Source organism: Scyliorhinus torazame, chromosome 7 (assembly GCF_047496885.1).
Source record: "Scyliorhinus torazame isolate Kashiwa2021f chromosome 7, sScyTor2.1, whole genome shotgun sequence".
NCBI classification, from domain to species: domain Eukaryota; kingdom Metazoa; phylum Chordata; class Chondrichthyes; order Carcharhiniformes; family Scyliorhinidae; genus Scyliorhinus; species Scyliorhinus torazame.
This window is the reverse complement of record NC_092713.1, coordinates 54,011,876-54,038,737: the sequence shown is the minus strand read 5'-3', so window position 1 is coordinate 54,038,737 and position 26,862 is coordinate 54,011,876. Positions and strand designations below refer to the sequence as shown.

Below are 26,862 nucleotides of genomic sequence, written 5' to 3'. Positions count from 1 at the left end.
ATTGGGTTGACTGGGCCTGTATTTCAGAAGAATGAGAGGGGATCTCATTGAAACATATAAAATTCTGACAGGGCTGAGCAGACTGGATGCAGGGATGTTCTTTCACCTGGCTGGAGAGTCTAGAACAAGAGGTCACAGTCTCAGGATAAGGGGTGGGCAATTTAGGACTGAGATGAGGAGTAAACTCTTCACTCAGAGGGTGGTGAACCTGTGGAATTCTCTGCCACCAAAGGCTGTGGAGGTCAAGTCACTGAACGTATTTAAGAAGGAAATAGATTTTTGGGCTCTAAAGGTGTCATGGGGTATGGAGACATCACAAGAGTATCGTATTGAGATAGCGGATCACCATGAGCATATTAGATTGGTGGGGCAGGGTCGAATGGCCTACTCTTGCACCTATTTTCTATGTTTTAATGTTTACTTGAAGAATAAGTGATGAACAAGGGGACGGGGGAGGGGGGTAGAGACAGGCTTCAGCAGCATGCTGCTGTCAAGGCCCTAAGAAATATTGCAGGATTTTAAACCATCTTTCCTTCCCTTCTCACTTAAATGTCATTCTCACACATGATGCATGACAAATTGTTGCTGCTTTCAGAAGCCAGCCATCTGTTTCTGCTCATTCATGCCATTAAATGCCAACACTTCTACCTTTTCTTTCTATTCCAACTCCAGAAGCTCCAATCAGCCCTCGTGTGGCAGAAGGTAAAGAGGACAGCAGGGCATAGAAACAGCCATTGCCTCACCTTCCACTTGTAAAGAGCAGCTGAAAGACTGTTGCTGCACATAATTTAGAGGTTTGGCTAGAGATTGCTGCATGCAGAGATCCACTCAGCACAACTTTGCAGGATCTATGGTGGTGAGATAGAAAAGCACAGGAAGGAGCTTGTCTGAGGGTCTTACATTCTAGCCCTGATAGGCCATGGGTCTACCATACATATGACTAATGCCAATTCACAAGGTCATTCTAATTATACTGGGTCACGAGCCAGTCAGTTTGTGCACAACATCAGATCCAAATCGTGCCTCACCGACTACTGACCGTTGGCCCTGACATCTGTTATCATTAAATGCTTTGAGCGGCTAGTCATGAGACGGATCAACGCTAGCGTCCCAGACGATCTCGATCCATTGTAATTCGCCTAGCGCTGCAACCGGTCCACAGCACATGATATCTCCCTGGCCCTACAATCAACACCTGAACATCTCGAGAATAAGGACACCTACGTCAGACTGCTGTTCATAGGCTACAGCTCCGCCTTCAACACCTTTATCCCGACAAGGCTCATAATCAAACTCTGCAATCTTGGATTTGACCCCTCCCTGTGCAGCTGGATCCTTGACTTCCTCACCAACAGACCGCAATCAGTCAGGATAGGTAACAGCACCTCCTCCACAATAGGCCTCAACACAGGGGCCCCACAAGGATGTGTGCTCAGTCCCCTACTGTACTCCCTATACACACGTCTGTGTGGCAAGATTTGACTCTAATTCGTTCTATAAGTTTGCGGATGTATCCCAAACAACGACGAATCAGACTACAGAAGGGAGATAGATCACTTGTGTACTGCATGGTGTACCGAAAACAACCCCTCTCTAAATGTCGTCAAAACCAAGGAACTGATCATCGACTTCAGGAAGCATAGCACGACACACACCCCTGTCTACATCAATGGCTCCGAAGTGGAGATGGTTGATAACTTAAAGTTCCTTCGGGTCACCACCACCAAAAGTCTGCCCTGGTCCACTCACGTTGATACGACAGTCATGAAAGCCCAACAACATCTCTACTTCCTACGGAAACTAAAGAAATTCGGCATGTCTGCAGCGACTCTCACAAACATCTACAGATGTGCCATGGAGAGCATCCTATCCGGCTGCATCACAGCCTGGTATGGCAACTGCTCGGCCCAAGATTGCAAGAAACTGCAGACTGTGGTGAACTCAGCCCAATGCATCACACAAGCTTTCCACCCTCCTATTGATTCTGTCTACACCTCCTGCTGCCACAGGAGGTCAGGCAGCATTGTCAGAGACCCCTCCCACCCAGGTTTTGCCTTCTTCCAGACTCTTCCATCAGGCAGAAGAAACAAAAGTCTGAAGACCTGCACATCCAGACATAGGAACAGCTTCTTCCCCACAGCTATTAGACTCCTCAACGACTCTCCCTCGGACTGATCTGTTCCCTGTAAGACCACTATTCACAACGCCTTATGCTGATCTTGCTCATGTATTTGCTTTGTTAGGCCCTTGTTCCGCACTGTAACCAATCACTATTTGTCGATGTACTTTGTCGATTATTCTTTTGTCGACTGTGTACGTACCCTTGGCCACAAAAAAATGCTTTTCACTGTACTTCGTTGCATGTGACAATAAGTCAGTCAACCAATCAATCAAACTCGTGTGCTGTCTTTGTGCACGGCATTAAGAACATGCAACCAACGATGGAGCAATTGGTCAGTTCTGTGAGCACTGCAGTAGAACCCAGAAGAATGGAGCCTCGAGTGACAGCTATGACAGGTTAGATGGAAGGGCAGACAGCTGCCGCGTTGGCTGTGTAGACCAGCACCTCCTATGGCTTTCAAAGGATGCAAATTCATGCCTGTTATTAATTAATGTTTCCTCGTTGATTTGATGCCTGACATCTCTGACAGCTGGCTGTATCGTTGTGCCATACTTTTCTTCTGCATTATTCAGCTCCTTGTTCCCTTCTTTATCACCCTGCTCTACTTTTTCCTCATAAAGAAGGTCTAACTCAACTCTCCTTTGGTTGGCAAGATTGTGAAGAATGCAGCAAACCGTAACAGATCTTGACACTCAATCTGGGCTAATCTGAAGAATTTCTCAGGAACAGTCTGGGCAGTGGTACTGTTATTTCAGGAGACAAATGGTTTGTTCAGTAAAAATCCTTGTTAATGCGTGGCTCCGTATCTATGGCAAGTTGTTGACAGGTATCCAATTGGTGATTGGACTGTCCTTATCCCCCAGTAGCCAGCCTGGTGACCACATTCCTGGGTGGCACAAGGTAGCACAGACCTGCATGATTTGCTCATAAAGAAGCTGATCACTGAGAAACATGGAGCTGCTTTGTGGTGGGGTGCAGTGTATGATGCTCCATCGATTGTGCCTGCCATGATTTTCTGAAGTGAGTTGAGTAAATGACAATTTGGGCATGCACGGACACCAATTTAACAAAGTATTCCCAATTCAGGCATAGAATCCTTCTTAGCGAGTTTAAATGGTACCTCTGCTTCTTGCAGGCAGCTGGGAAGGACCTAGCCATGTTCAGACCAATAGAGTGTCTTGTGGACTTCTGGCAACATCCCGCCACAAAACGTCATTCTGCTGCGTTGGATTTTGTAGCACTCCTTTCAGAATCTGAAGGTGCACAAGATGTATCCAAAACTGTCTCCCTGCAGCTCCAAATTCTCTATATAATTGATAGGGATTTAGCATCAAACGTGGGCAATATGTCCTTGGCAATCTGCTAAATTTTGGGCATTGCAAATCCACATTATATTAACTGCTGCCTCACAGAGCCAGGGACCCGGGTTCAATTTCAGCCTCAGTGTCGAGTTTGTACATTCTAACGTGTCTGCGTGGGTTTCTTCCCACAGTCCAAAGATGTATAGGTTAGGTAGATTGACCTTGATAAATTGCCCCTTAGTATCTAAACATTAGGTGGGTAACTGGGATAGGGTGGGGGCCTGTGGCTAGATAGGGTGCTCTTTCAGAGGGTCGGTGCAGGCTTGATGGGCCGAATGGCTTCCTTCTGCACTGTAGGGATTCTATGATTACACATGTACTCATGGATAGAGAGGTAATCAACCTGTTGTTTCTCCCTAGCACCGAGGCTTCTGGCAAGCCTGACATTTTACCGGCAATTAATACAGGATCATTAAACACGTTGGAACAGCAGTGGGCCATTCAGAGCCTGGGGTCAATCAGTTAGATCACGCCTGGTGTAAGTGGCATTTCAAATCTATTTTTTCATCTTTTCTTCATATCACTTAATTAACCAAAAAATCTATAAGTCTCAGTGTTGAAATTTTATATTGATCGAGCAACCACAGCCTTTTGGGGAAGGGAATTACAGATTTCTACTATCCACTCCTGTGAAAACAGCTTCCTGATTTCACTCTCAGCTGACCCGAACTGTTAACTCTGGGCACATTTCTTCCAAAAAATAATGAAATGTCATTTCGTCTGTGAATAACTGGGCAAATCGCGCCTCTGATCGTGATCTTACTGCTGCATTTAGTCATTTGTTTTGGAGGGGGACGTGATTGGCATCAGCATTGAGAGGGGTGGGGCATAAACATGCGGCAGGTCCGACTCCTCAGAGATCAGGGTGCCCTTTTTAAAGGGCGTCCCACTCTCAAAGTTAAGTGACAGCCAATATTCTCACAGCGGGTGAGAACATTGCACGTTCCCGGAAGATTTGGCGTCAAGCCGCCTTTACATTTTAAAACCTAATTAAATGCATGGTATTCTAGTTCACACCCGGTATTTTTCTGACATAGCAGGATTTGTGCTATGCGCAACGTAGCTGGAAAATCACCTCCTCTGTTTCTCTCTTCACAGATGCTGCCTAACCTGCTGAGTATTACCAGCATTTTCTGTTTTTATTTCGCTCTTAACTGGCCTAGCTCTACTTTTATGACTAAGACACTTGTTCTGGAATCTCCCACCAGAGAAAATAGTTTCTCTGTATTTACCCTATTGAATGAATCCCTTTATCGTTTTAGACACCTCAATTAGATCACTCTTCAACCTCATAAACCAACAGGATTAGAAACTAAGTTTATGTGACCTGTCCTTGTATGTCAACCTATCGCCATTTTTGATTACATTTCTGTATCAATGCACCAGCTTTTAGAGGTCTAGGCACATGGACACCTAAATTCCATTGCCCCAACACTGCTCCTAGTCACTCACCATGAAGAAAATATTCTGATCTATTTTTCACATCTCAATACAACTGTAAATATCTCTGTCACTGCAATCTTTCTTTCCAGAGTTTAACATATCTCATTCCAAAGTGTGATACTGAAGCAGAAGACTGTACTTTAAGCCCTTTACTGCAATTGTTAATCCCTCAGGACAAGGACCTCCACAGCAGGGGCAGTTTACGCAAGTAGTACAGACATTTCGACGAACGACCAACAAAACGTTATACAAAGGAAAAAGTGCTTCCTCTTTGTGGGTTGAACCGGACTATTTTTAGGTCAAGTATTATATAAATATTTCTTCAGCCCTCCCCTTCAACTTTTTCTCACTGGGGAACAGATCCACCGACGTCATCAGCTTTTTTTGGTATCTCAGCCAAGGAGAATATTTCAGAACATATAAAAAGGAGTAGTTTTTTCAGCCGCTCAAGCCTGTCCCAACATTTTAATAGACACACTGAACTATTTGGACTACCGCACATCTTTTAATTCCAAATATAAACAGTAGTTTCATGGGAATGTCACTAGGTATCACCAGCTGGCAACTTGCAATGTATAAACCTCAGTTTCAACCAGTTTCTATTTCTATACTTAGTGAATCATAACTATGTTTTAAGACTTAACTTGATGTGTTTCTTTTAAGAAAACAATTTGAAACTACAAGAAAACCGCAGGAGAAATTGGAGCAAAGGTTTGGACGCTGGAAATCAAAAATAAATTAATACTTTTTTTAAAAATTGAAAGCCTTTAAAAAGACAAAAAAAACAATAGGCCGAATGTTAATGTCCAATGGAGACTGGCCCAGTTAGTTAAAGTCCAAGGCCTCATTTCCTGTAATGGAGGGACAGAAAATGAACCAGCTCCCACACAAAGCCAGCAAAGATCTGGGGAAACAAGGCCTTCCTGGGAACACTGGATAAAAGCAAATTACTGCAGATTCTGGAATCTGAAACCAAAGAGAAAATGCTGGAAAATCTCAGCAGGTCTGGCAGCATCTGTAGGGAGAGAAAAGAGTTAATGTTTCGAGTCCAGATCACCCTTTGTCAACACCTTTGGGAACACCTTGGATGGGACAGTAGTGGCCCAGAGATTTTTGTTGGCCCTACAGGAACACTCCCAATCCTGCGGACACAACCCAAAATATTTCCTGGGCTGTTGCTTGAGTGGTTTACCATGGTTAAGCTGAGAAGGCACAGCCAAAGGGGAAATGGTCCAAGAAAAAACAAAATTAAAATGTATTCCAGTCTGTAAACCATGATAACAGGTGAGTTGCAACCTTCGGCAGTTACAGTCAAGCACTGGGTTAATAAAAATACAAGATTAACCTCCAGTCACCAATCACCAGCAAAGGAAATGTATAACAATGTAAGTAGAGCAAATGGACAGTTCAAGACTTACCTGCAATGCTTCACAGGCAGATTCTACTGTCAGAGTACTGTTGATATAGTCCACGCACAGCTGAAAAACAGACCCATCACCGGTTAGACAAAATATACCATGAATCAGGCAATTGTGTGAAGACAGACTTTATAAAAAATAATTTAAGAACAGTAAAGTTTTGGTAAAGCAATTTTTTCGTGCCTGGGCAAGTATTAGCCCAGGTGCTAGATTTCTAGTTCTATAAATTCTGTTGCAGTCCAGGTGGAAACAACAATTTACTTGTACTTCTTTCAATTTAGTGTACTGTGTTCACTGTTCATGATGTGGTTTCCTCTTCACTGGGGAGACCAAGCGTAGACAGAGTGACTGTGTTGCAGAACACGCCCGATCAGTCCTCAGGTATCACCCTGAGATTCCTGTCACTTTCATAGTTTATCATAGAATTTACAGTGCAGAAGGAGGCTATTCGGCCCATCGGGTCTGCACCGGCTCTTGGAAAGAGCACCCCACCCAAGCCCACACTCCCACCCTATCCCCATAACCCAGCAACCCCACCCAACACTAAGGGCAATTTTGGACACTATGGGCAATTTAGCATGGCCAATCCACCTAACCCACACATCTTTGGACTGTGGGAGGAAACCGGAGCACCCGGAGGAAACCCACGCACACACGGGGAGGATGTGCAGACTCCGCACAGACAGTGACCCAAGCCGGGAATCGAACCTGGGACCCTGGAGCTGTGAAGCAATTGGGCTATCCACAATGCTACCGTGCTGCCCACCAGCCCACTTGTTATTTTAATTCTCCAGCTTGATCCCATTCTGATCCTTCTCTCCAAGGCCTGCTAGTGTTCCAATGAAGCTCAACACAACTTCGAGGAACAGTGCTTTTGACTCAGCCCACATAATGCCTTCTGGACTCAAAGATCATAACCTCCACATCCATCTTGTTCTTTGTGTTTCTTAGTTTTTTCATTCCTGGCTTGTTTCTTTCTTTACCACTTCATTCTGATGGCTGCTCTGTAGACATACATGCCTCATCTGGACCCAACCTTTGCCCCTATGGGCATATTTACTATGCCCATCACCATTCTCTTTGGCTTTTACATCATGAAAAATCATGAAAAATTTTGTTAGTTAACCTCTGTTAAAGCTCCACTTTACCACAGACCTTCGGCTGGATTCTCCGCTGGCGGGATTCTCTGTTTTGGCAGCAGCCTGGGAGTTTCAAGACGGCATGGGGCTGCCCCACAATGGAAAACCCCATTGACCGGATGGCGTAACGGAGCATCCTGCCTGGTTGTGCTGGAGCGCATCCATATAGCTGATGGGTGGGCTGGGGCCAGAGGGCACCCGAGGGGTGGCCTGTGGGGGGGGGGGGGGGGGGGGGGGAACAGCCATACGACCTGTGGCTCTAAGTTCACAGTGGGCAGTCAGCAGCATGTGCAGCTGCTTGGCCGCCTTGCTGGCTGCGGCAATGGTGTTCTGTGCCCATCCACTACTCCCCCCGGCACTGGCAGAAGCACCCCGGCTAGCGGCACAACTATCAGCATCTATTGCGTTGTTGGACACTTTCCGTACCCCGCTCTCTCTCCCTCAGCAGCCACCATGCCTGTTGCACGATTGTTAAAAGCACAAGTGAACCGCGCCGCCGGGAACTTGGCCCATCAGAGGCGGAGCATCGAGGAGGCCCCGGAGAATACCGGGTCAGGCCCGCTAATGATATGCAAACGGTGTCCACTTTCCGAATGCTCCGTTGCGCATTGGTGCCGTCAAATCAGCACCCACCGTGATTTTGCCATCGGAACCTATTCTCCGCCCAATCGCATTTTGCGATTCCGGTGTCGGCAAAAGTTACACTGTATTATATGCATGAACCAATTGCTATGTTCAGAACTTCTGTAAATGACCAAAGGGAATAAGGGAAAAATAAAGGAAAGGCTGAAAACAAAAGTGAGGCATGCATTAATGCAGCTCTGTTACACATTTGGCTTTTTCTGCCCATCTGATCTGATTACTCTCACAGGTGAGCTTTTAAGATCTTCATGGCTTCAAGAGAAACGTCTTCATTGTTTCCAACATAACAAACAAAAAACCTTTAAAATTCCCACGGCTAACTGGATTCATTTTAAGTTCGCCACATTTCTTTCAAAGTTCAAAGAGCTCTCGAGCATCACATCAGTCCCCATTTCAAATTTTTATTGATCCAGTGAATTTTTTTTGAAAATAATTGTATTAGGTTTTAACATTTTATACAAAATATAAATAAAAATGACAAACCATGCATCAACACCCTCAACAAACCCCAAATGACCAAAAACAGAAAACCCTCCTAACCCATACAACTAATAGTGACCAGATCCTTAAAATCCAATATAAACGGTCACCATCTCTGATAGAACCCATCAATTGCTCCCCTCACCTTGAATCTAACCTTCTCAGGATACAAGAACTCCATTATTCACTCAACCAGGAACTTCCGGTGACGGCGGGCTGGAGGCAGCCGCACACTGGAGGGCTCCCGTTCGGGAACGGAATTTTCGGGGTCTTAACACCCGGTCCCAGGGGCAACGGAGGCTGAAAAAGCAGTAAGAAGGCACAGTGAGGTGAAATGTCCAAGTTGGGGAAAAAACGGCCGTGAAAAAAGTGGTTAATGGAAGTCCGCCGGGGAGTGGAAAGGTCAGCGCAGGGGCTGCAAGGAAAGCGGAGACTGGGGCACCTGGGAAGGCCGCATTGCTCACGGCAGAAGAAATGACCAATGTGATGGCTGTGGAACTTGAAAAACAGTTCACAAAGCACATGGAAGCGATGATAAAGGAGATGGGGGCGGTATTGAAAGTGCTGGTGGAAGAGGCGATTGCCCCAGTGAGGGCGGCGATATCGAGCGCAACGGCGGAGGTGTGGGAGCAAGGTGAGACACTGAAGGAACTGGAAGAGGCATTATCGCAGCACAGTGATCAGCTCACCTCGATGAGGAAGGAGCTGCGGAGGGTGATAGAGACCAACAAGGGTTTGCGAGCCAAAATGGAAGATCTCGAAAACAGATCCAGGCGGCAGAAACTGAGGATCGTGGGCTTGCCCGAAGGGGTGGAAGGCCCGAGGCCGACAAAGTATTTTGCCACGATGTTGGCAGGTCTATTGGGGGAGAAGGACGATCCCTCTCGATACGAACTGGATCAGGCTCATAGGTCCTGGAGACCAATAGTAAAGGCGAATGAGCCGCCAAGAGTAGTTGGTACAGCGCGAAGGAGAAGGTCCTGTGCTGAGCAAAGCAGAAGCATGAGGTGCAGTGGGCTGGAGCTGGTATATGTATATACCAGGACTTCACGGAGGAGCTGGCGAGCAGGCGGGCGGCCGTCAGCTGGGTGAAGAAGACACTGTACATCAGCAAGGTGCAGTGCGGCATAGTATATCCAGCTATGTTGAGGGTGACCTACAAATCCAAGGACTTTTATTTTGGGACGGCGGATGCGGCGGAGGGATTTGCGGAGGCAGAAGGACTGTGGCAGAATTGAGAATTGGGACTGAGAGCGGGTCTTGTACCGATGTAGCCTCATGTAACGTTATTTTTTCACTGCGTGTTGGTATATGTACTAAATGAGTCGACGGCTGTATATTTGGACAAGGGAGTTTCATTTGCAATGATGGTTCTTTGGGGCTTGGGTGGGTATGCTGGGGTTGTGTGCCAAAGGGGATTTCTTGTTTTTCCCTAGGACCGGGCAAGGGAAAGGAGACCTGGGCAGATGCCTCCACACTGGCTGGTTTAATTCAGCCAGTGAACTGGAGTGAGGTGGGGGATGGGGCTGCGGCCATCGGAGCCTGGTAGAACAGGTTTCGGTGAGTCCAGCCGGTGTGAAAGGTTGGGGGAAGGAACTGCGGTTGGGGGGAGGAGTTTACAAGAGGAAGTGGAGGGGAAGAATTTGTATCTGGTTGGGGGGGGGGGGGGGGGGTCTACAATTCATGGGTGTCATTCACGGTACTCTTTCGGGGATTGGATGACGTTGAATATTAGGGGGGGGGGAATATATATATCAATGGTGACCATTGGCGATTCCTGATTCCTTTTTCTTTTTTTTTCTCCTTAGGAGGTTTTGTTTTATTCAAGGCTTATATTGTTATGTGGGCCATTGCTTGGGGGGTGGTGGGAGGATGGGATCGTTGTTGTTAATAAGGGGATTGACATTGTATTCGTTACCGTTTACTGTCTGTTGGTGGGGTGTAAATCTTGAAGAAAATGTGAAAATGGAGAATAAAAATATATAATTTTAAAAATCACTCAACCATGCTATGGCACTGGGCGGTGCCGCCTGTCTCCAACTCAACAGGTTCCGGTGCTGAGGCAGCAATGAAGCAAAAGCCAAAGCGTCTGCCCTTGCTCCAGTCCTCAGTTCCGGCTGGTCTGACACCCCAAAAATCAATACTAATGGGCAGGGCTCCAAATCTACACTGAATATTGCGGACATGGTGTTAAAAAATGGTCTCCAAAAACCTAGAAACTTGGGGGCAGGAGCAGAACATGTACGCTTGGTTCACAGGCCCCCTCGAACACCGCCCGCATCGAAACTTAACCCCTTAAAAAAATGACTCATTCTGGCCTTGGTGAGATGCACTCTGAACAGCACCTTGGCGGGATTCTCCGACCCCCCGCCGGGACGGAGAGTCGCCGGGGGGCGGCGTGGATCCTGTCCCCACCGGCTGCCGAATTCTCCGGCGCCGGGGATTTGGCAGGGGCAGGGATCGCGCCGCGTCGGTCGGCGGCCGCTAGCAGCAGCCGCCCCCCCCAGCGATTCTCTGGCCCGCGATGAGCCGAGTGGCCGCCCATTTTCGTCCAGTCCCGCCGGCGTATGTTAGACCAGGTATTTGCTGGCGGGACCTGGCTGCTCGAGCGGTCTCCGGGGCCCTCAGAGGGTGCCGGGGGGATCTGGCCCCGGGGGGTGCCCCCACGGTGGCCTGGCCCGCGATCAGGGCCCACCGATCCGCGGACGGGCCTGTGCCGTGGGGGCACTCTACTGTTCCGCGTCGGCCGCTGTAACAGTCTGCGATGGCCGACGCGGAGATGACCCCCCTGCGCATGCGCTGGGATGACGCCAGCACACGCTGGTGCTCCCGTGTATGCGCCAACTCGCGCCGGCCGGCAGAGGCCCTTCGGCGCTGGTTGATATGGCGCCAAATCCCTTCCCCGCTGGCCGGTGCAGTGCAAACCACTCCGGGCCCAGTCTAGCCCCTTGGGGATGCCTGACGCCGGAGTGGTTCACGTCACTCCTCGGAGCCGGGACCGCCCGTCCCGCCGGGTAGGGGAGAATCCCACCCCTTAAGTTGCATCAAACTTAACCTTGCGCAGGGTGATGTAGCATTCACCCTCCAGAGACTCACTCCACATCCACTCCTCGAAAATGGGACCCAGCTCTTACTCCCACCTAACCTTCACCTCCTCCACCAATACCTGCTCTTCCCCATAATCCATCCATATTCCGAATGCACTACCGTTCTCTGACTCTGCACATGAAACAATTCTCTCCAGCATAGTAGTCGGCGGTGCCACCGGGAATGTCAGGAACACTCGCCGGACCCAATCACGCACCTGAAAGTACCTGAACATAATCCATCCCACCAAGGCCTACTTTCTCCCTCAGCTCCACCCACTCAGCAAACCACCGTCCAAAAATAAGTCCTTTACCCGCTTTAATCTCTTATCTTTCCACCCCCCAAATGTGGCATCAATGTTCCCCAGCTGAAACAAATGGCTCCCTCAGATAGAGAATCACCTTGACATCCCCCCCCCACCCAGCTTGAAATGCTGACGATGCTGCCACCATGTTTTTAGCGTAGAGATGACCACCGGGTTCAATTAATACTTCGTTGGAGCAAATGGGAGAGTAGCCATCACCGACGCCTCCTGGCACGATCCCTTACTTCATCCGTACCCAGACAACGTCCTGGTTCCCAAACCAATCCAACACCTTCTCCGCACTGATCGTCCGATATTAAAATAAACAGGTTCCGCAACACCAGCCATCCAGCCTGCCTCTCCCTCTGCAAAACCCCCTTCCATATCCAAGGTTGCCGCCCCACCCATATAAACCCCATTACGAGCCAATCCAGACCCCAAAAAAACCACTTCAGGCAGAAAGACCAGAAGACACTAAAACGAGAACATGAACCTTGGCAAAATATTCATCTTAATCGCCTGCACCCCATCCGCCAGAGACAATGGAAGGCTGTCCTATCCCTGCAAATCCGTCCTCACCCTACCTGCTGGTCATGTTGAGAGAAACAACTCTTCTCCTAGCAGAGGAGACGTTTGTCAGCCATGCAGGCACACAGTGTCCAGTCCATCAAGGTTGATTTTGGCAGAGTTTTGCATAAATACGTGTGGATCAGGTTTCAAGAAAGATACTAGCATTTGTTCAATGGTCCCTCCCTTTGAATCCATTGGGTGCGGCTATGGTGTTGCTGATGGAATTTCTCTAACACGTGTTGCTTATGGAATTTCTCTAACACGTGTTGCTTGTAACAGTCCAGGCCTCACTGCTATACAGGAATGTGGTGACGACACTCTGTACAATAGGACTTTTGTTGACTTGAGGAGGTCTTTGCTCTCTTAAGTTTGCTGATGTATTTTGTAAAAGGCTAAGCTGGCGCAGCTGATCCAATGGTAGATCTCCTCGTCAATGGTGGCCTTTTGAGAAAGGGGACTGCCAAGATATGGGAGGTGGAATATTTGGCTAACCAGGTTTTATGAATTTTGTCTTGTCAATGTCCAAGGACAGGACAAGTTTCTTGTTAGCAGAATTGAAAAAATCGTGAATTTTCTTTTTAAAAGAGTACTCAATTATTTTTTTCCAATTGAGGGACAATTTAGCGTGGCCAATCTACCTAGCCTGCACATCTTTTGTTGTGGGGGTGAGACCCACTCAAACACAGGGGTAAATATGCAAACTCCACACATACAGTGACGAAGAAATCATGAATTGCATGCAAATCACATGCAGAGTGGGCAACAATACTGCAGCCATCCACCAAATGTAGATCATGGATGTCCATGGTGGTCAGTTTAGTTTGGGAACAGAGGCGATTGAGATGAAAGAGTTTTCCATCTATGCAGCACTCTCAAACCAGAGGGAAATTGATCTTTGATGAGGTGAATAAGTGCCGTCAGGTAGATTGCAAACAGTATGGGGGCTATCACAGAGCCTCATTGACAGCAGCACAGATTTTGACGGTGTCTGTTTCGGCTCTCTCACACAGTTGCAGTCATATTTGCTATTCTTTCATGGGATGTTGGCACCGCTGGCATATGTTGCCCTTTCCTAATTGCCATAACTACGTCATTTCACATTGCTGTCAGTCTGGAGTCACAGGTAGGCCAGATCGACCAGATGGCAGATTTCCTTCCTTAAAGGACATTAGTGAAACAGATGCATTTTTACAACAATCAATGAGAGTTTCTTGGTCACCAGTACGTAGAGGTGAGGTTGTATAATGCTGGGGCTGGGGGTTGCTGTGTTCACGCTATGTATTTTGTCATGATATCCAGGTAAATATCATAGCACATACATACATACATACTGATGGACAGATCAACGAACCAATCAACACACACACAACACGACAGCCAATCACAGGCAAGAGCATACACAGTACAAAACAGGGAACACGACACTTCCTGGGCACGCGAGGACGAGACAGCTCAGGGCACAGAGCTCATAGCAAGCCACTCAGACATCCACCATGTGCTGAGTGCCACTACAAGATAGAATTAGGAATAGGTCCACATATTCAAAGGTTATGATCGAACCTCAGTAAACAGTATACAACTGTAAATAGATATTTGAAATAAAACTGAGTTTTACCATTCGCAACCATGTTGGCTCGTCTGTGTAACAGAGTACCCAACACTTCATAATACCAGGAGTGACTTTGGTACCTACATACAAATCCTCCGGAATCTGCCATCCTGCGCCATGGACACCGTCAACACACCGCAGCCGCTGCAAGTCGCTGGAAACCTCGGCGTTAATTGGAAGCTGTTCAAACAGCGCTTCCAGCTCTTTCTGGAAGCCAACGGAAAGGAGAGCACCTCGGACACCAGAAAGATTGCAATCCTCCTCACACGGCAGGTCAACACGCCATCCATGTCTACAACTCCCTGGTGTTCGCGGAAGGTGAAGACAAGACCAAATACCAGACGGTCCTTCTCAAGCTCGACCAACACTTCAACGTTGAGGTCAACGAGAGCTTCGAGAGGTATCTCTTCCAGCAGCGCCTGCAAGGTAAGGATGAGCCCTTTCAGTCATTCCTCACGCATCTCCATAACCTCACGCAGTCCTGCAGTTACGACACCACCTCCGATTCCATGATTCGGGACCAGATCGTTTTTGGGGTCACCTCGGGCACCCTTCACCAGCAGCTCTTAAAAATAAAAGGCCTCACCTTAGCCTCCGCAATCAAAGCCTGTGTCCTGCACGAAAACACGACTAGCCGCTACACCCAATTTCAGGCGGCCGAATCGGCGCGGCAGGGGTCCTTCGTGGCCGGATTGGCGAGGCAGGCGTCCTACAAGGCCGAACGGGTCCCGGCGATCGAGTTCCTCCCGGCCCGCGGCCCGGAAGAGGGCGGCCATTTCGCGCGCTTTTCGAGGCCTCCCGCGCTTGTGCGCGCCAAAAACGACGGCAACACTGAGCAGCGTGATGCGCAGGCGCGCTCGACGCAAGACCGAACTGCGCATGCGCGGTGGCGCAACGAACGCCCGGACGTCACGACGTGCGGCAACTGTGGAGCCGCACATTTAAAGCAGCAATGTCCCGCGAGATCCCGACAATGCCTCCGCTGTGGCAAGGTGGGCTGCTGTCGAGCAGCTCAACCTGCCAATGTTCCCCAACTCCGACAACCTCGCAGGGACGTGCGGACCATTCAGCCTCCTTACTACGAGTCATGCCCAGACGATATCCAGACCAGTGACACAGACGACCGGGACGCCTTCTGTGTTGCGGTCATTGATGGGAACCGAATGTCTCCAGCCAGGACCCACCAGCCAATGCAAGTTAACACTGTCAATCCGGGTGATGAATGGTGTGCCACCCTAACGGTCAACCGATCACCGATAACATTCCGTCTGGACACTGGCGCCTCCGCCAACCTCATAGCATGGTCAGCCTTCTACGCCATGAAGGTCAGACCACCAATTCGGCCGCCTGTTGCAAGATGGTCGACTACAACGGGAACGTTATCCCGGCTATGGGATCCTGCCAGCTCCAGGTGACACACAACACATATATGTCCACACTCTCATTCGAGATAGTCGGGTCATCAAAGGACTCCCTGTTAGGCTCACAGGCATGCAAGGCTCTCCACCTCGTGCAACGAGTCCACGCTCTGTCTCCAGAAGGCACATCTGACTTCCCGGATGCAGAATTCAGGGCACAGCTCCAATCGCTCCTCGCCCACAACCAGGAGGCATTCGAGGACATGGGAACACTGCCCTACACCTACAGAATTCGGCTCAAACCGGACGCCACCCCGGTCATTCACGCACCTCGCAGGGTCTCAGCCCGACTCAAAGACCGCCTCAAGCAGCAGCTGCAGGATCTCCAGGACCAAGGGGTCCTATCCCAGGTCACGGAGCCCACGCCATGGGTCAGCTCCATGGTGTGTGTTAAGATGCCCTCCGGCGAGCTCCGGATCTGCATTGATCCAAACGACCTCAACAACAACATAATGAGGGACCACTACACCATACCCAAACGGGAAGAGATCACGAGCGAAATGGCCCGGGCTAAAATCTTCACAAAACTGGATGCCTCGAAGGGTTTTTGGCAGATCCAACTGGATCCGTCCAGCCGAAAGCTGTGCACCTTCAACACCCCCTTCGGCAGGTTCTGCTACAACAGAATGCAACAGCAGCGCGTTCGCCAGAAGAGGGCATATGACACACGGGCAACTGATCTTCCCGCCCTGGCCCCTGGAGACAAAGTCCGCATCCACCTACCAGAGGGTGGCTGGTCAGCACCTGCCAAAGTTCTCCGACGCGTAGCTCCCCGCTCGTTCCTGGTTCGCATGCCTGATGGATCCATTCGTAGGCGCAATCGCCGGGCTCTTCGCCTACTTCCATGCTCGCTACGGGGACTTACACCGATACCGCGCCCTCCTGTTGTTCCTGATATCGACTTTGTGGAGCTGCCTGCCACCATGCCCCTTCCGTCGTCGCCCGTGGCCAGGCCCATTCCTCATCCGGTGTCCAGACCCACCCTTGAGGCGGTCTACCAGAATTTGTCACCCACCTACTAGACTGGACTTATGAGACTGTTTGTACATTGAACTCATACTACCACTGTGTTAATATGTTTCTGTTCTTATCGTTACAGGAATTTGTTTTGTCGTTCAACATTTCCCCGTTCTTTGTTTATGGTACAACCTCATTGTTATGTCGCACCCGTCATCGCCCCTTGTATATAGTTTAGCCTCATGTACATGCTGTAGATATTGCACACACACACATTTAGCTACACTCAGTACACATCTCTATTTATGACCACGTAGGCACATGTTCTTGTAAAAAATGGGGGATGTCATGATATCCAGGTGAACATCATAGCACATACATACATACATACATACTGATGGACAGATCAACGGACCAATCAACACACACACAACACGACAGCCAATCACAGGCAAGAGCATACACAGTACAAAACAGGGAACACGACACTTCCTGGGCACTCGAGGACGAGACAGCTCAGGGCACAGAGCTCATAGCAAGCCACTCAGACATCCACTATGTGCTGAGTGCCACTACAAGATAGAATTAGGAATAGGTCCACAGATTCAAGGGTTATGATCGAACCTCAGTAAACAGTATACAACTGTAAATAGATGTTTGAAATAAAACTGAGTTGTACCATTCACATCCATGTTGGTTCGTCTGTGTAGCAGAGTACCCAACACTTCACATTTGTGAGTATTTGCTCTTTGAGGGGAGGAATGGAGGTTAAGGATAAATGCAGATAATTCTGTAAACAGTGGAGAGATTAAGTGTGAAATTGACACATAATCTGAGGGTTATTGCTCAGTAGCTGAGGGGGTGGGTCAGGGATGAAGGCTACAATACTGTGAATTCTGGAAATTATTGCTCAGAGGGACAGGGATTATAGGTTGTCTACCTGAATTTCTGTACGATTCAGGTATTAACACTCATATCTTAGAGACTGACTGTTAATTAGTGATTACTCAGAGGAGAGGGAGGACGTCAAGCTTGTTGACTATGCAATCCAGTCATTATTGCTCAGTGATGGGGCGTTTTGGGATTTTTATGTCTTTGCTTGTGTGCTCTCGTGTCTACTTGTAGGTGGAATAGTGGTATTCAGGGTGATTTGATTGCTTCCCTGTCACTGAGCAAGGGGCTTTCTGTTGCCTGTCAATTCAAAGTTAGTGGTTTCTGAAAGAGATCATAGAATCACAGATTTAAGCTAAAAATGTGGTTGGGTTTTTTTTTCTTGATCTGCTCTTTGTCGGGGCCTTGAAGTGCTGCTCTTTAAATGAAAGGAGATTACTTTCAACTGGCTTAGTGTTCAGCTGGAATTTTCTGTTCATCGTCCAGGAACAAAAGTCTTCATGTGGTCCCACTTGTAGGGCTCCATGTTTTCCACCCAATCACTTTCTCCAGTTCAGGAGCCACTTAGTTCTTCTCCAACGCAAAACGTTTACCACTGCTCAACAGACACCTCTACACTTCAAGCTTACTTCCAGCTCATTTTTTCTTGTTTCCATGAGAGCCACAAGTTACATTTTCAGCACGCATTAATCCTGCCCACTTTTTCTTTAGCAAGATAAAATTTAAGGCTAAATAAAATTTACAGACATATTTATAAATGATACATTTCTGTGTTGGCACCTTATCTTTCATTCTTGAAGTAAGAGATCGAAAATTAGATCGCAACGGTTGTTTTGAGTGTCATTACTCCTGGGCAGTCAGGTCCCAGAGCAGAATGTCGGCTCAACAGACCATGGCCTAAATCTTCCGCTCCCACTCGCCGCTGGAATCATCGCGGGCGGGGCGGTAAATATGATGGACAAGCCAAAGGTCCGTTGATCTCGGGTGGGAATGTCCGGTCCTGGGGCGGGCAGGAGCAGAAAATCACAACCCATAATTTTTATCTTTTGTTTCGAGACGTGGATGAACAGAGTCACAGGACTGTCGATGAACTTTTCCCAAAAGAATTAAACCTTTATTAAACAAAAAGGCTGATCTGTAATATAATACTCCTTCACCTCATCTACACCTTTTACAGTTTTACAGAGATTTATAAGGGTAACACAAGTTACAAGCTTTAACTTATACTCTAATATTCTCAGTAAGCACACAATCCATGTAAGTCAACAAGCCAACTGTGGTCAGACACAACACACTCTGAAACCAAGTGACAGTCACCCATACAAGCTCTGAGGATTTCTCATCCAATCCCCCCAGGTGCTTGTCACACTGTGAGCCAACTGGTCTCTGATGTGTTGGGTGTTCTGGATCACAAACAGGTCACCAACACTGGAAGTGGTGCAACTCTATTTTATTATAAGGTTAACTATATTAACATACTTGAACTGTGGATAAATGCCATACCAGCTTTAACTGTTGACCCTTGCCTAGTCCTAACCAGGTGATGCACTCAGCACATGGTGAATGTCTGTGTTGCAGGCTGCAAGCTCTGTTCTCCGAGCTGGCTGATACTAGAAAGAGCGGGAACTCTCCTGTCCCCTGTCTTTATAGTGCGTGTGCTCTCACTGGTGATTGGCTGCGGTGTTGTGTATGCTGACTGGTCCCACTGCATGTCCATCAGTGTGTGTGTCTGCACCATAATGTACTGGTGTATATTATGACATCCCCCCTTTTATATAAAGAATATGTGCTTGCATGACAATAAATATTGTGCAGTGAATGTACCTGACTATGTGTGTGCGTGTTTTTACATGACTATGTACATGAGGCTAATCTATTTACACGGGAAGGTGTCTGGTGCAGAGAAATAGGGTGTCACACCAACAACAAAATGAACATTATATACAAACTACTGGAACGATGAAACAGGATAACAGAACAGATCAAAGAGTCCAACATCGTAAAACTCATAAGTCAAGTCTCTGAGTTGGGCGACGAATTCTGGTTGACCACCTCAAGGGTGGGTCAGGAGCCACCGGCTGAGGAACGGGCTGGGCCACGGCAGAGTGAGGAGGATGCAGAGTATTCGGAATCTCCACGTAGTCCAGGTTGGGGACAACAGGAGGGCGTGGCACCGGTGGAGGATCACGTAGCGAGCGTGGAACAAGACGAAGGGCACGCCGATTGCGGCGGCGAATGGAACCATCTGGCAGAAGAACCAGGAACGAGCGGGGAGACCCCTGCCGAAGAACCACAGCGGTTGCAGACCAGACACCCTCCGGAAGATGGATGCAGACGTTGTCATCCGGCGCCAAAGCAGGGGGATCAGTCGCCCGAGCGTCATGAGCCGCCTTGTGTTGTGCACGAGACTGTTGCATCCGCTGAAGGACCGGAACGTGGTCGAGGTCTGGGACGTGAATGGAGGGTACCATGTTCCTGAGGGTACGACCCATGAACAGCTGGGCTGGCGACAGGCCCGTGGAGAGTGGGGCCGAACGATAGGCCAGCAAGGCGAGGTAGAAGTCGGATCCTTCATCGGTAGGAGCCGTTTGACGATGTGGACGCCCTTTTCCGCTTTGCCATTGGATTGGGGGTGCAGGGGACTGGATGTCACATGCACAAAGTTGTACCTGCTGGCAAAGTTGGACCATTCCTGGCTCGCGAAGCAGGGGCCATTGGCCGACATCACAGTGAGTGGGATGCCGTGACGAGCAAAGGTCTCCTTGAAGGCACGGATGACTGCCGATGATGTGATGTCGTGCAGGTGTACGACCTCCGGGTAGTTCGAAAAATAGTCTGCAATCAGAACATAGTCCCTGCTGAGCGCATGGAACAGGTCAACGCCTACCTTAGACCATGGTGACATGACCAACTCATGGGGCTGTAGGGTCTTGCGTGATTGGGCCGGATGGAACCGCTGACAGGTGAGGCAGTTGAGCACTGTGTTGGCGATGTCCTCATTGATGCCGGACAGTACACAGCCTCTCGGGGCCTCCATCGGCACTTCTTCGCGCCAAGATGGCCCTAGTGTAGCTGTTCTAAAACGAGCTGGCGCATGCTGTGCGGGATCACGATGCGGTCCAGCTTCAGGAGGACACCATCGACTACTGCAAGATCGTCTCTGATATTGTAGAACTGCGGGCATTGGCCCTTGAGCCACCCATCCATCATGTGGCGCATGACACGCTGCAGTAGGGGGTCAGCCGCAGTCTCGCGGCGAATGTGGATAAGGCGTTCATCCGTGGCCGGCAGATTAGAGGCTGTGAAGGCCACATGGGCATCAACCTGGCAGACAAACAGACAAACCCCTCTGGGTCACACGGGGTATTGACTGCCCTGGACAGAGCGTCGGCTATGATCAGGTCCTTGCCTGGGGTGTATAGGAGCTGGAAATCGTACCGCCGGAGTTTAAGCAGAATGCGCTGGAGGCGAGGGGTCATATCATTCAGGTCTTTTTACATAATGTTGACCAGCAGGCAATGATCGGTCTCGACAGTGAATTGGGGGAGGCCGTACATATAATCATGAAATTTGTCGACCCCAGTCAACAGGCCCAGGCACTCCTTTTCAATCCGCGCGTAGCGCTGTTCCGTGGGGGTCATGGCCCGTGACGCATATGCAACGGGGGCCCATAATGAGGCCTCATCGCGTTGCAGGAGCACCGCCCCAATGCCGGATTGGCTGGCATCAGTTGAAATTTTTGTTTCCTTCGTGGGGTCAAAAAATGCCAATACCGGGCTGTGGTAAGCTTGGTCTGAAGCTCCTCCTATTTGCGCTCGTGGGCAGGAAGCCATTGGAAGTCTGTCGTCTTCCTGACCAGGTTCCGGAGAGCTGTGGTATGGGAGGCGAGGTTGGGGATGAACTTCCCCAGGAAGTTGACCATGCCCAAAAATCGGAGGATCGCTTCTTATCCTCTGGCTTCTGCATGGCCATGATGGCTGCCACCTTGTCCGCATCTGGCCTCACACCCAACCGGGAGATGTGGTCCCCTAGGAACTTGAGTTCCGTCTGGCCGAAGGAACATTTGGCTCTGTTGAGGCGAAGGCCTTGGTCCCGTATTCGTTTGAAAACGCGCTGGAGGCGACTGATATGCTCCTGCGGGGTGGTGGACCAAATGATGATGTCGTCAACATAGACGCGCGCACCCTCAATGCCCTCCATCATTTGCTCCATGATCCGGTGGAATACTTCTTTTTTTTTTAATAAATATTTTATTGAAAATTTTTGGTCAACCAACACAGTACATTGTGCATCCTTTACACAATATTATAAGAACACAAATAACAATGACCTATTTTATAAACAAAAAATGAATAAATAATAAATAACAAAAATGAAAACTAGCCCTAATTGGCAACTGCCTTATCACAAGTAACACTCTCCAAAAATATAATTTAACAGTCCAATATATAATTATCTGTCGCAACGACCTATACATATTATACAGTATATATTAACAGCCCTGAGAGTCCTTCTGGTTCCTCCTCCCCCCCCTCCCCCACACCACCCCCCCTCCCCACCCCCCCCTCCCCGATCCTGGGCTGCTGCTGCTGCCTTCTTTTTTCCATTCCATCTATCTTTCTGCGAGGTATTCGACGAACGGTTGCCACCGCCTGGTGAACCCTTGAGCCGACCCCCTTAGAACGAACTTAATCCGCTCTAGCTTTATAAGCCCTGCCATGTCATTTATCCAGGTCTCCACCCCCGGGGGCTTGGCTTCTTTCCACATTAACAATATCCTGCGCCGGGCTACTAGGGACGCAAAGGCCAAAACATCGGCCTCTCTCGCCTCCTGCAATCCCGGCTCTTGTGCAACCCCAAATATAGCCAACCCCCAGCTTGGTTCGACCCGGACCCCCACTATTTTTGAAAGCACCTTTGTCACCCCCATCCAAAACCCCTGTAGTGCCGGGCATGACCAAAACATATGGGTATGATTCGCTGGGCTTCTCGAGCACCTCGCACACCTATCCTCCACCCCAAAAAATTTACTGAGCCGTGCTCCAGTCATATGCGCCCTGTGTAATACCTTAAACTGAATCAGGCTTAGCCTGGCACACGAGGACGACGAGTTTACCCTGCTTAGGGCATCTGCCCACAGCCCCTCCTCGATCTCCTCCCCCAGCTCTTCTTCCCATTTCCCTTTTAGTTCATCTACCATAGTCTCCCCTTCGTCCCTCATTTCCCTATATATGTCTGACACCTTACCATCCCCCACCCATGTCTTTGAGATCACTCTGTCCTGCACCTCTTGTGTCGGGAGCTGCGGGAATTCCCTCACCTGTTGCCTCGCAAAAGCCCTCAGTTGCATATACCTGAATGCATTCCCTTGGGACAACCCATATTTCTCGGTCAGCGCTCCCAGACTCGCGAACTTCCCATCCACAAACAGATCTTTCAGTTGCGTTATTCCTGCTCTTTGCCACATTCCATATCCCCCATCCATTCCCCCCGGGGCAAACCTATGGTTGTTTCTTATCGGGGACCCCCCCCAAGGCTCCAGTCTTTCCCCTATGCCGTCTCCACTGTCCCCAAATCTTCAGTGTAGCCACCACCACCGGGCTTGTGGTGTAGTTCCTCGGTGAGAACGGCAATGGGGCTGTCACCATAGCCTGTAGGCTAGTCCCCCTACAGGACGCCCTCTCTAATCTCTTCCACGCCGCTCCCTCCTCTTCTCCCATCCACTTACTCATCATTGAAATATTAGCGGCCCAATAATACTCACTTAGGCTCGGTAGTGCCAGCCCCCCCCCTATCCCTGCTACGCTGTAAGAATCCCTTCCTCACTCTCGGGGTCTTCCCGGCCCACACAAAACCCATGATGCTCTTTTCAATCCTTTTAAAAAAAGCCTTCGTGATCACCACCGGGAGGCACTGAAACACAAAGAGGAATCTCGGGAGGACCACCATCTTAACCGCCTGCACCCTCCCTGCCAGTGACAGGGATACCATATCCCATCTCTTGAAATCCTCCTCCATTTGTTCCACCAACCGCGTTAAATTTAACCTATGCAATGTGCCCCAATTCTTGGCTATCTGGATCCCCAGGTAACGAAAGTCCCTTGTTACCTTCCTCAACGGTAGGTCCTCTATTTCTCTACTCTGCTCCCCTGGATGCACCACAAACAACTCACTTTTCCCCATGTTCAATTTATACCCTGAAAAATCCCCAAACTCCCCAAGTATCCGCATTATTTCTGGCATCCCCTCCGCCGGGTCTGCCACGTATAGTAGCAAATCGTCCACATACAAAGATACCCGGTGTTCTTCTCCTCCTCTAAGTACTCCCCTCCACTTTTTGGAACCCCTCAACGCTATCGCCAGGGGCTCAATCGCCAGTGCAAACAATAATGGGGACAGAGGGCATCCCTGCCTTGTCCCTCTATGGAGCCGAAAATATGCAGATCCCCGTCCATTCGTGACCACGCTCGCCATCGGGGCCCTATACAACAGCTGCACCCATCTAACATACCCCTCTCCAAAACCAAATCTCCTCAACACCTCCCACAAATAATCCCACTCCACTCTATCAAATGCTTTCTCGGCATCCATCGCCACTACTATCTCCGTTTCCCCCTCTGGTGGGGCCATCATCATTACCCCTAACAGCCTCCGTATATTCGTGTTCAGCTGTCTCCCCTTCACAAACCCAGTTTGGCCCTCGTGGACCACCCCCGGGACACATTCCTCTATTCTCATTGCCATTACCTTGGCCAGGATCTTGGCATCTACATTTAGGAGGGAAATAGGTCTATAGGACCCGCATTGTAGCGGGTCCTTTTCCTTCTTTAAGAGAAGCGATATCGTTGCTTCAGACATAGTCTGGGGCAGTTGTCCCCTTTCCTTTGCCTCATTAAAGGTCCTCGTCAATACCGGGGCGAGCAAGTCCACATATTTTCTATAGAATTCGACTGGGAATCCATCCGGTCCCGGGGCCTTTCCCGCCTGCATGCTCCTAATTCCTTTCACCACTTCTTCTACCTCGATCTGTGCTCCCAGTCCCACCCTTTCCTGCTCTTCCACCTTGGGAAATTCCAGCCGATCCAAGAAGCCCATCATTCTCTCCCTCCCATCCAGGGGTTGAGCTTCATATAATTTTTTATAAAATGTCTTGAACACTCCATTCACTCTTTCCGCTCCCCGCTCCATCTCTCCTTCCTCATCCCTCACTCCCCCTATTTCCCTCGCTGCTCCCCTTTTCCTCAATTGGTGTGCCAGCAACCTGCTCGCCTTCTCCCCATATTCGTACTGTACACCCTGTGCCTTCCTCCATTGTGCCTCTGCAGTGCCCGTAGTCAGCAAGTCAAATTCTACATGTAGCCTTTGCCTTTCCCTGTACAGTCCCTCCTCCGGTGCTTCCGCATATTGTCTGTCCACCCTCAAAAGTTCTTGCAGCAACCGCTCCCGTTCCTTACTCTCCTGCTTCCCTTTATGTGCCCTTATTGATATCAGCTCCCCTCTAACCACCGCCTTCAACGCCTCCCAGACCACTCCCACCTGGACCTCCCCATTATCATTGAGTTCCAAGTACTTTTCAATGCACCCCCTCACCCTTAGGCACACCCCCTCATCTGCCATTAGTCCCATGTCCATTCTCCAGGGTGGGCACCCTCCTGTTTCCTCCCCTATCTCCAAGTCTACCCAGTGTGGAGCGTGATCCGAAATGGCTATAGCCGTATACTCCGTTCCCCTCACCTTCGGGATCAACGCCCTTCCCAGCACAAAAAAGTCTATTCGCGAGTAGACTTTATGGACATCGGAGAAAAACGAGAACTCCTTGCTCCTAGGTCTGCTAAATCTCCACGGGTCTACACCTCCCATCTGCTCCATAAAATCTTTAAGTACCTTGGCTGCTGCCGGCCTCCTTCCAGTCCTGGACTTCGACCTATCCAGCCCTGGTTCCAACACCGTATTAAAATCTCCCCCCATTATCAGCTTTCCCATCTCTAGGTCCGGAATGCGTCCTAGCATCCGCCTCATAAAATTGGCATCATCCCAGTTCGGGGCATATACGTTTACCAAAACCACCGTCTCCCCCTGTAGTTTGCCACTCACCATCACGTATCTGCCCCCGTTATCCGCCACTATAGTCTTTGCCTCGAACATTACCCGCTTCCCCACTAATATAGCCACCCCCCTGTTTTTCGCATCTAGCCCCGAATGGAACACCTGCCCCACCCATCCTTTGCGTAGCCTAACCTGGTCTATCAGTTTCAGGTGCGTTTCCTGTAACATAACCACATCTGCCTTAAGTTTCTTAAGGTGTGCGAGTACCCGTGCCCTCTTTATCGGCCCGTTCAGCCCTCTCACGTTCCACGTGATCAGCCTGGTTGGGGGGCTTCCTACCCACCGCCCCCCCACTTGTCGATTAGCCATCCCCTTTTTCCTGCTCCTCACCCGGTTCCCACGCAGCTGTATCTCCCCCAGGCGGTGCCCCCCCGCCCATCCCCTCCCATACCAGCTCCCCCCTCTCCCCAGCAGCAGCAACCCAGTAATTCCTCCCTCCCACCCCCCCCGCTAGATCCCCCGCTAGCGTAATTACTCCCCCCATGTTGCTCCCAGAAGTCAGCAAACTCTGGCCGACCTCGGCTTCCCCCCGTGACCTCGGCTCGCACCGTGCGACGCCCCCTCCTTCCTGCTTCTCTATTCCCGCCATGATTATCATAGCGCGGGAACTAAGCCCGCGCTTCTCCCTTGGCCCCGCCCCCAATGGCCAACGCCCCATCTCTTCCACCTCCCCTCCTCCCCCCATCACCACCTGTGGAAGAGAGAAAAGTTACCACATCGCAGGATTAGTACATAAAACTCCTCTTTCCCCCCTTTTTAACCCCCCTCTTCGCCCCCCACATTCGCCCCACCACTTTGTTCAAACGTTCTTTTTAATAACCCGCTCATTCCAGTTTTTCTTCCACAATAAAAGTCCACGCTTCATCCGCCGTCTCAAAGTAGTGGTGCCTCCCTCGATATGTGACCCACAGTCTTGCCGGTTGCAGCGTTCCAAATTTTATCTTCTTTTCATGAAGCACCGCCTTGGCCCGATTAAAGCTCGCCCTCCTTCTCGCCACCTCCGCACTCCAGTCTTGATAAACGCGGATCACCGCGTTCTCCCATTTACTGCTCCGAGTTTTCTTTGCCCATCTAAGGACCATTTCTCTATCCTTGAAACGGAGGAATCTCACCACTATGGCTCTGGGAATTTCTCCTGCTCTCGGTCCTCGCGCCATCACTCGGTATGCTCCCTCCACCTCCAACGGACCCGCCGGGGCCTCCGCTCCCATTAACGAGTGCAGCATCGTGCTCACATATGACCCGACGTCCGCTCCCTCCGCACCTTCAGGAAGACCAAGAATCCTCAGGTTGTTCCTCCTTGCGTTGTTCTCCA

General features: G+C 49.6%; 1 protein-coding gene across 2 annotated transcripts in view; it reads right to left on the bottom strand.

Annotated features, from left to right (window-relative positions):
- LOC140426227 (BTB/POZ domain-containing protein 19-like) overlaps positions 1-26,862 on the bottom strand; it is a 253,562-nt gene that overhangs the window by 125,198 nt on the left and 101,502 nt on the right. For both annotated transcript variants that reach the window (XM_072510724.1, XM_072510725.1), the window contains exon 4: positions 6,345-6,404. In XM_072510724.1, coding sequence (XP_072366825.1) covers positions 6,345-6,404 — 60 coding nt within the window. The remainder of the gene's footprint in view (positions 1-6,344; positions 6,405-26,862) is intronic.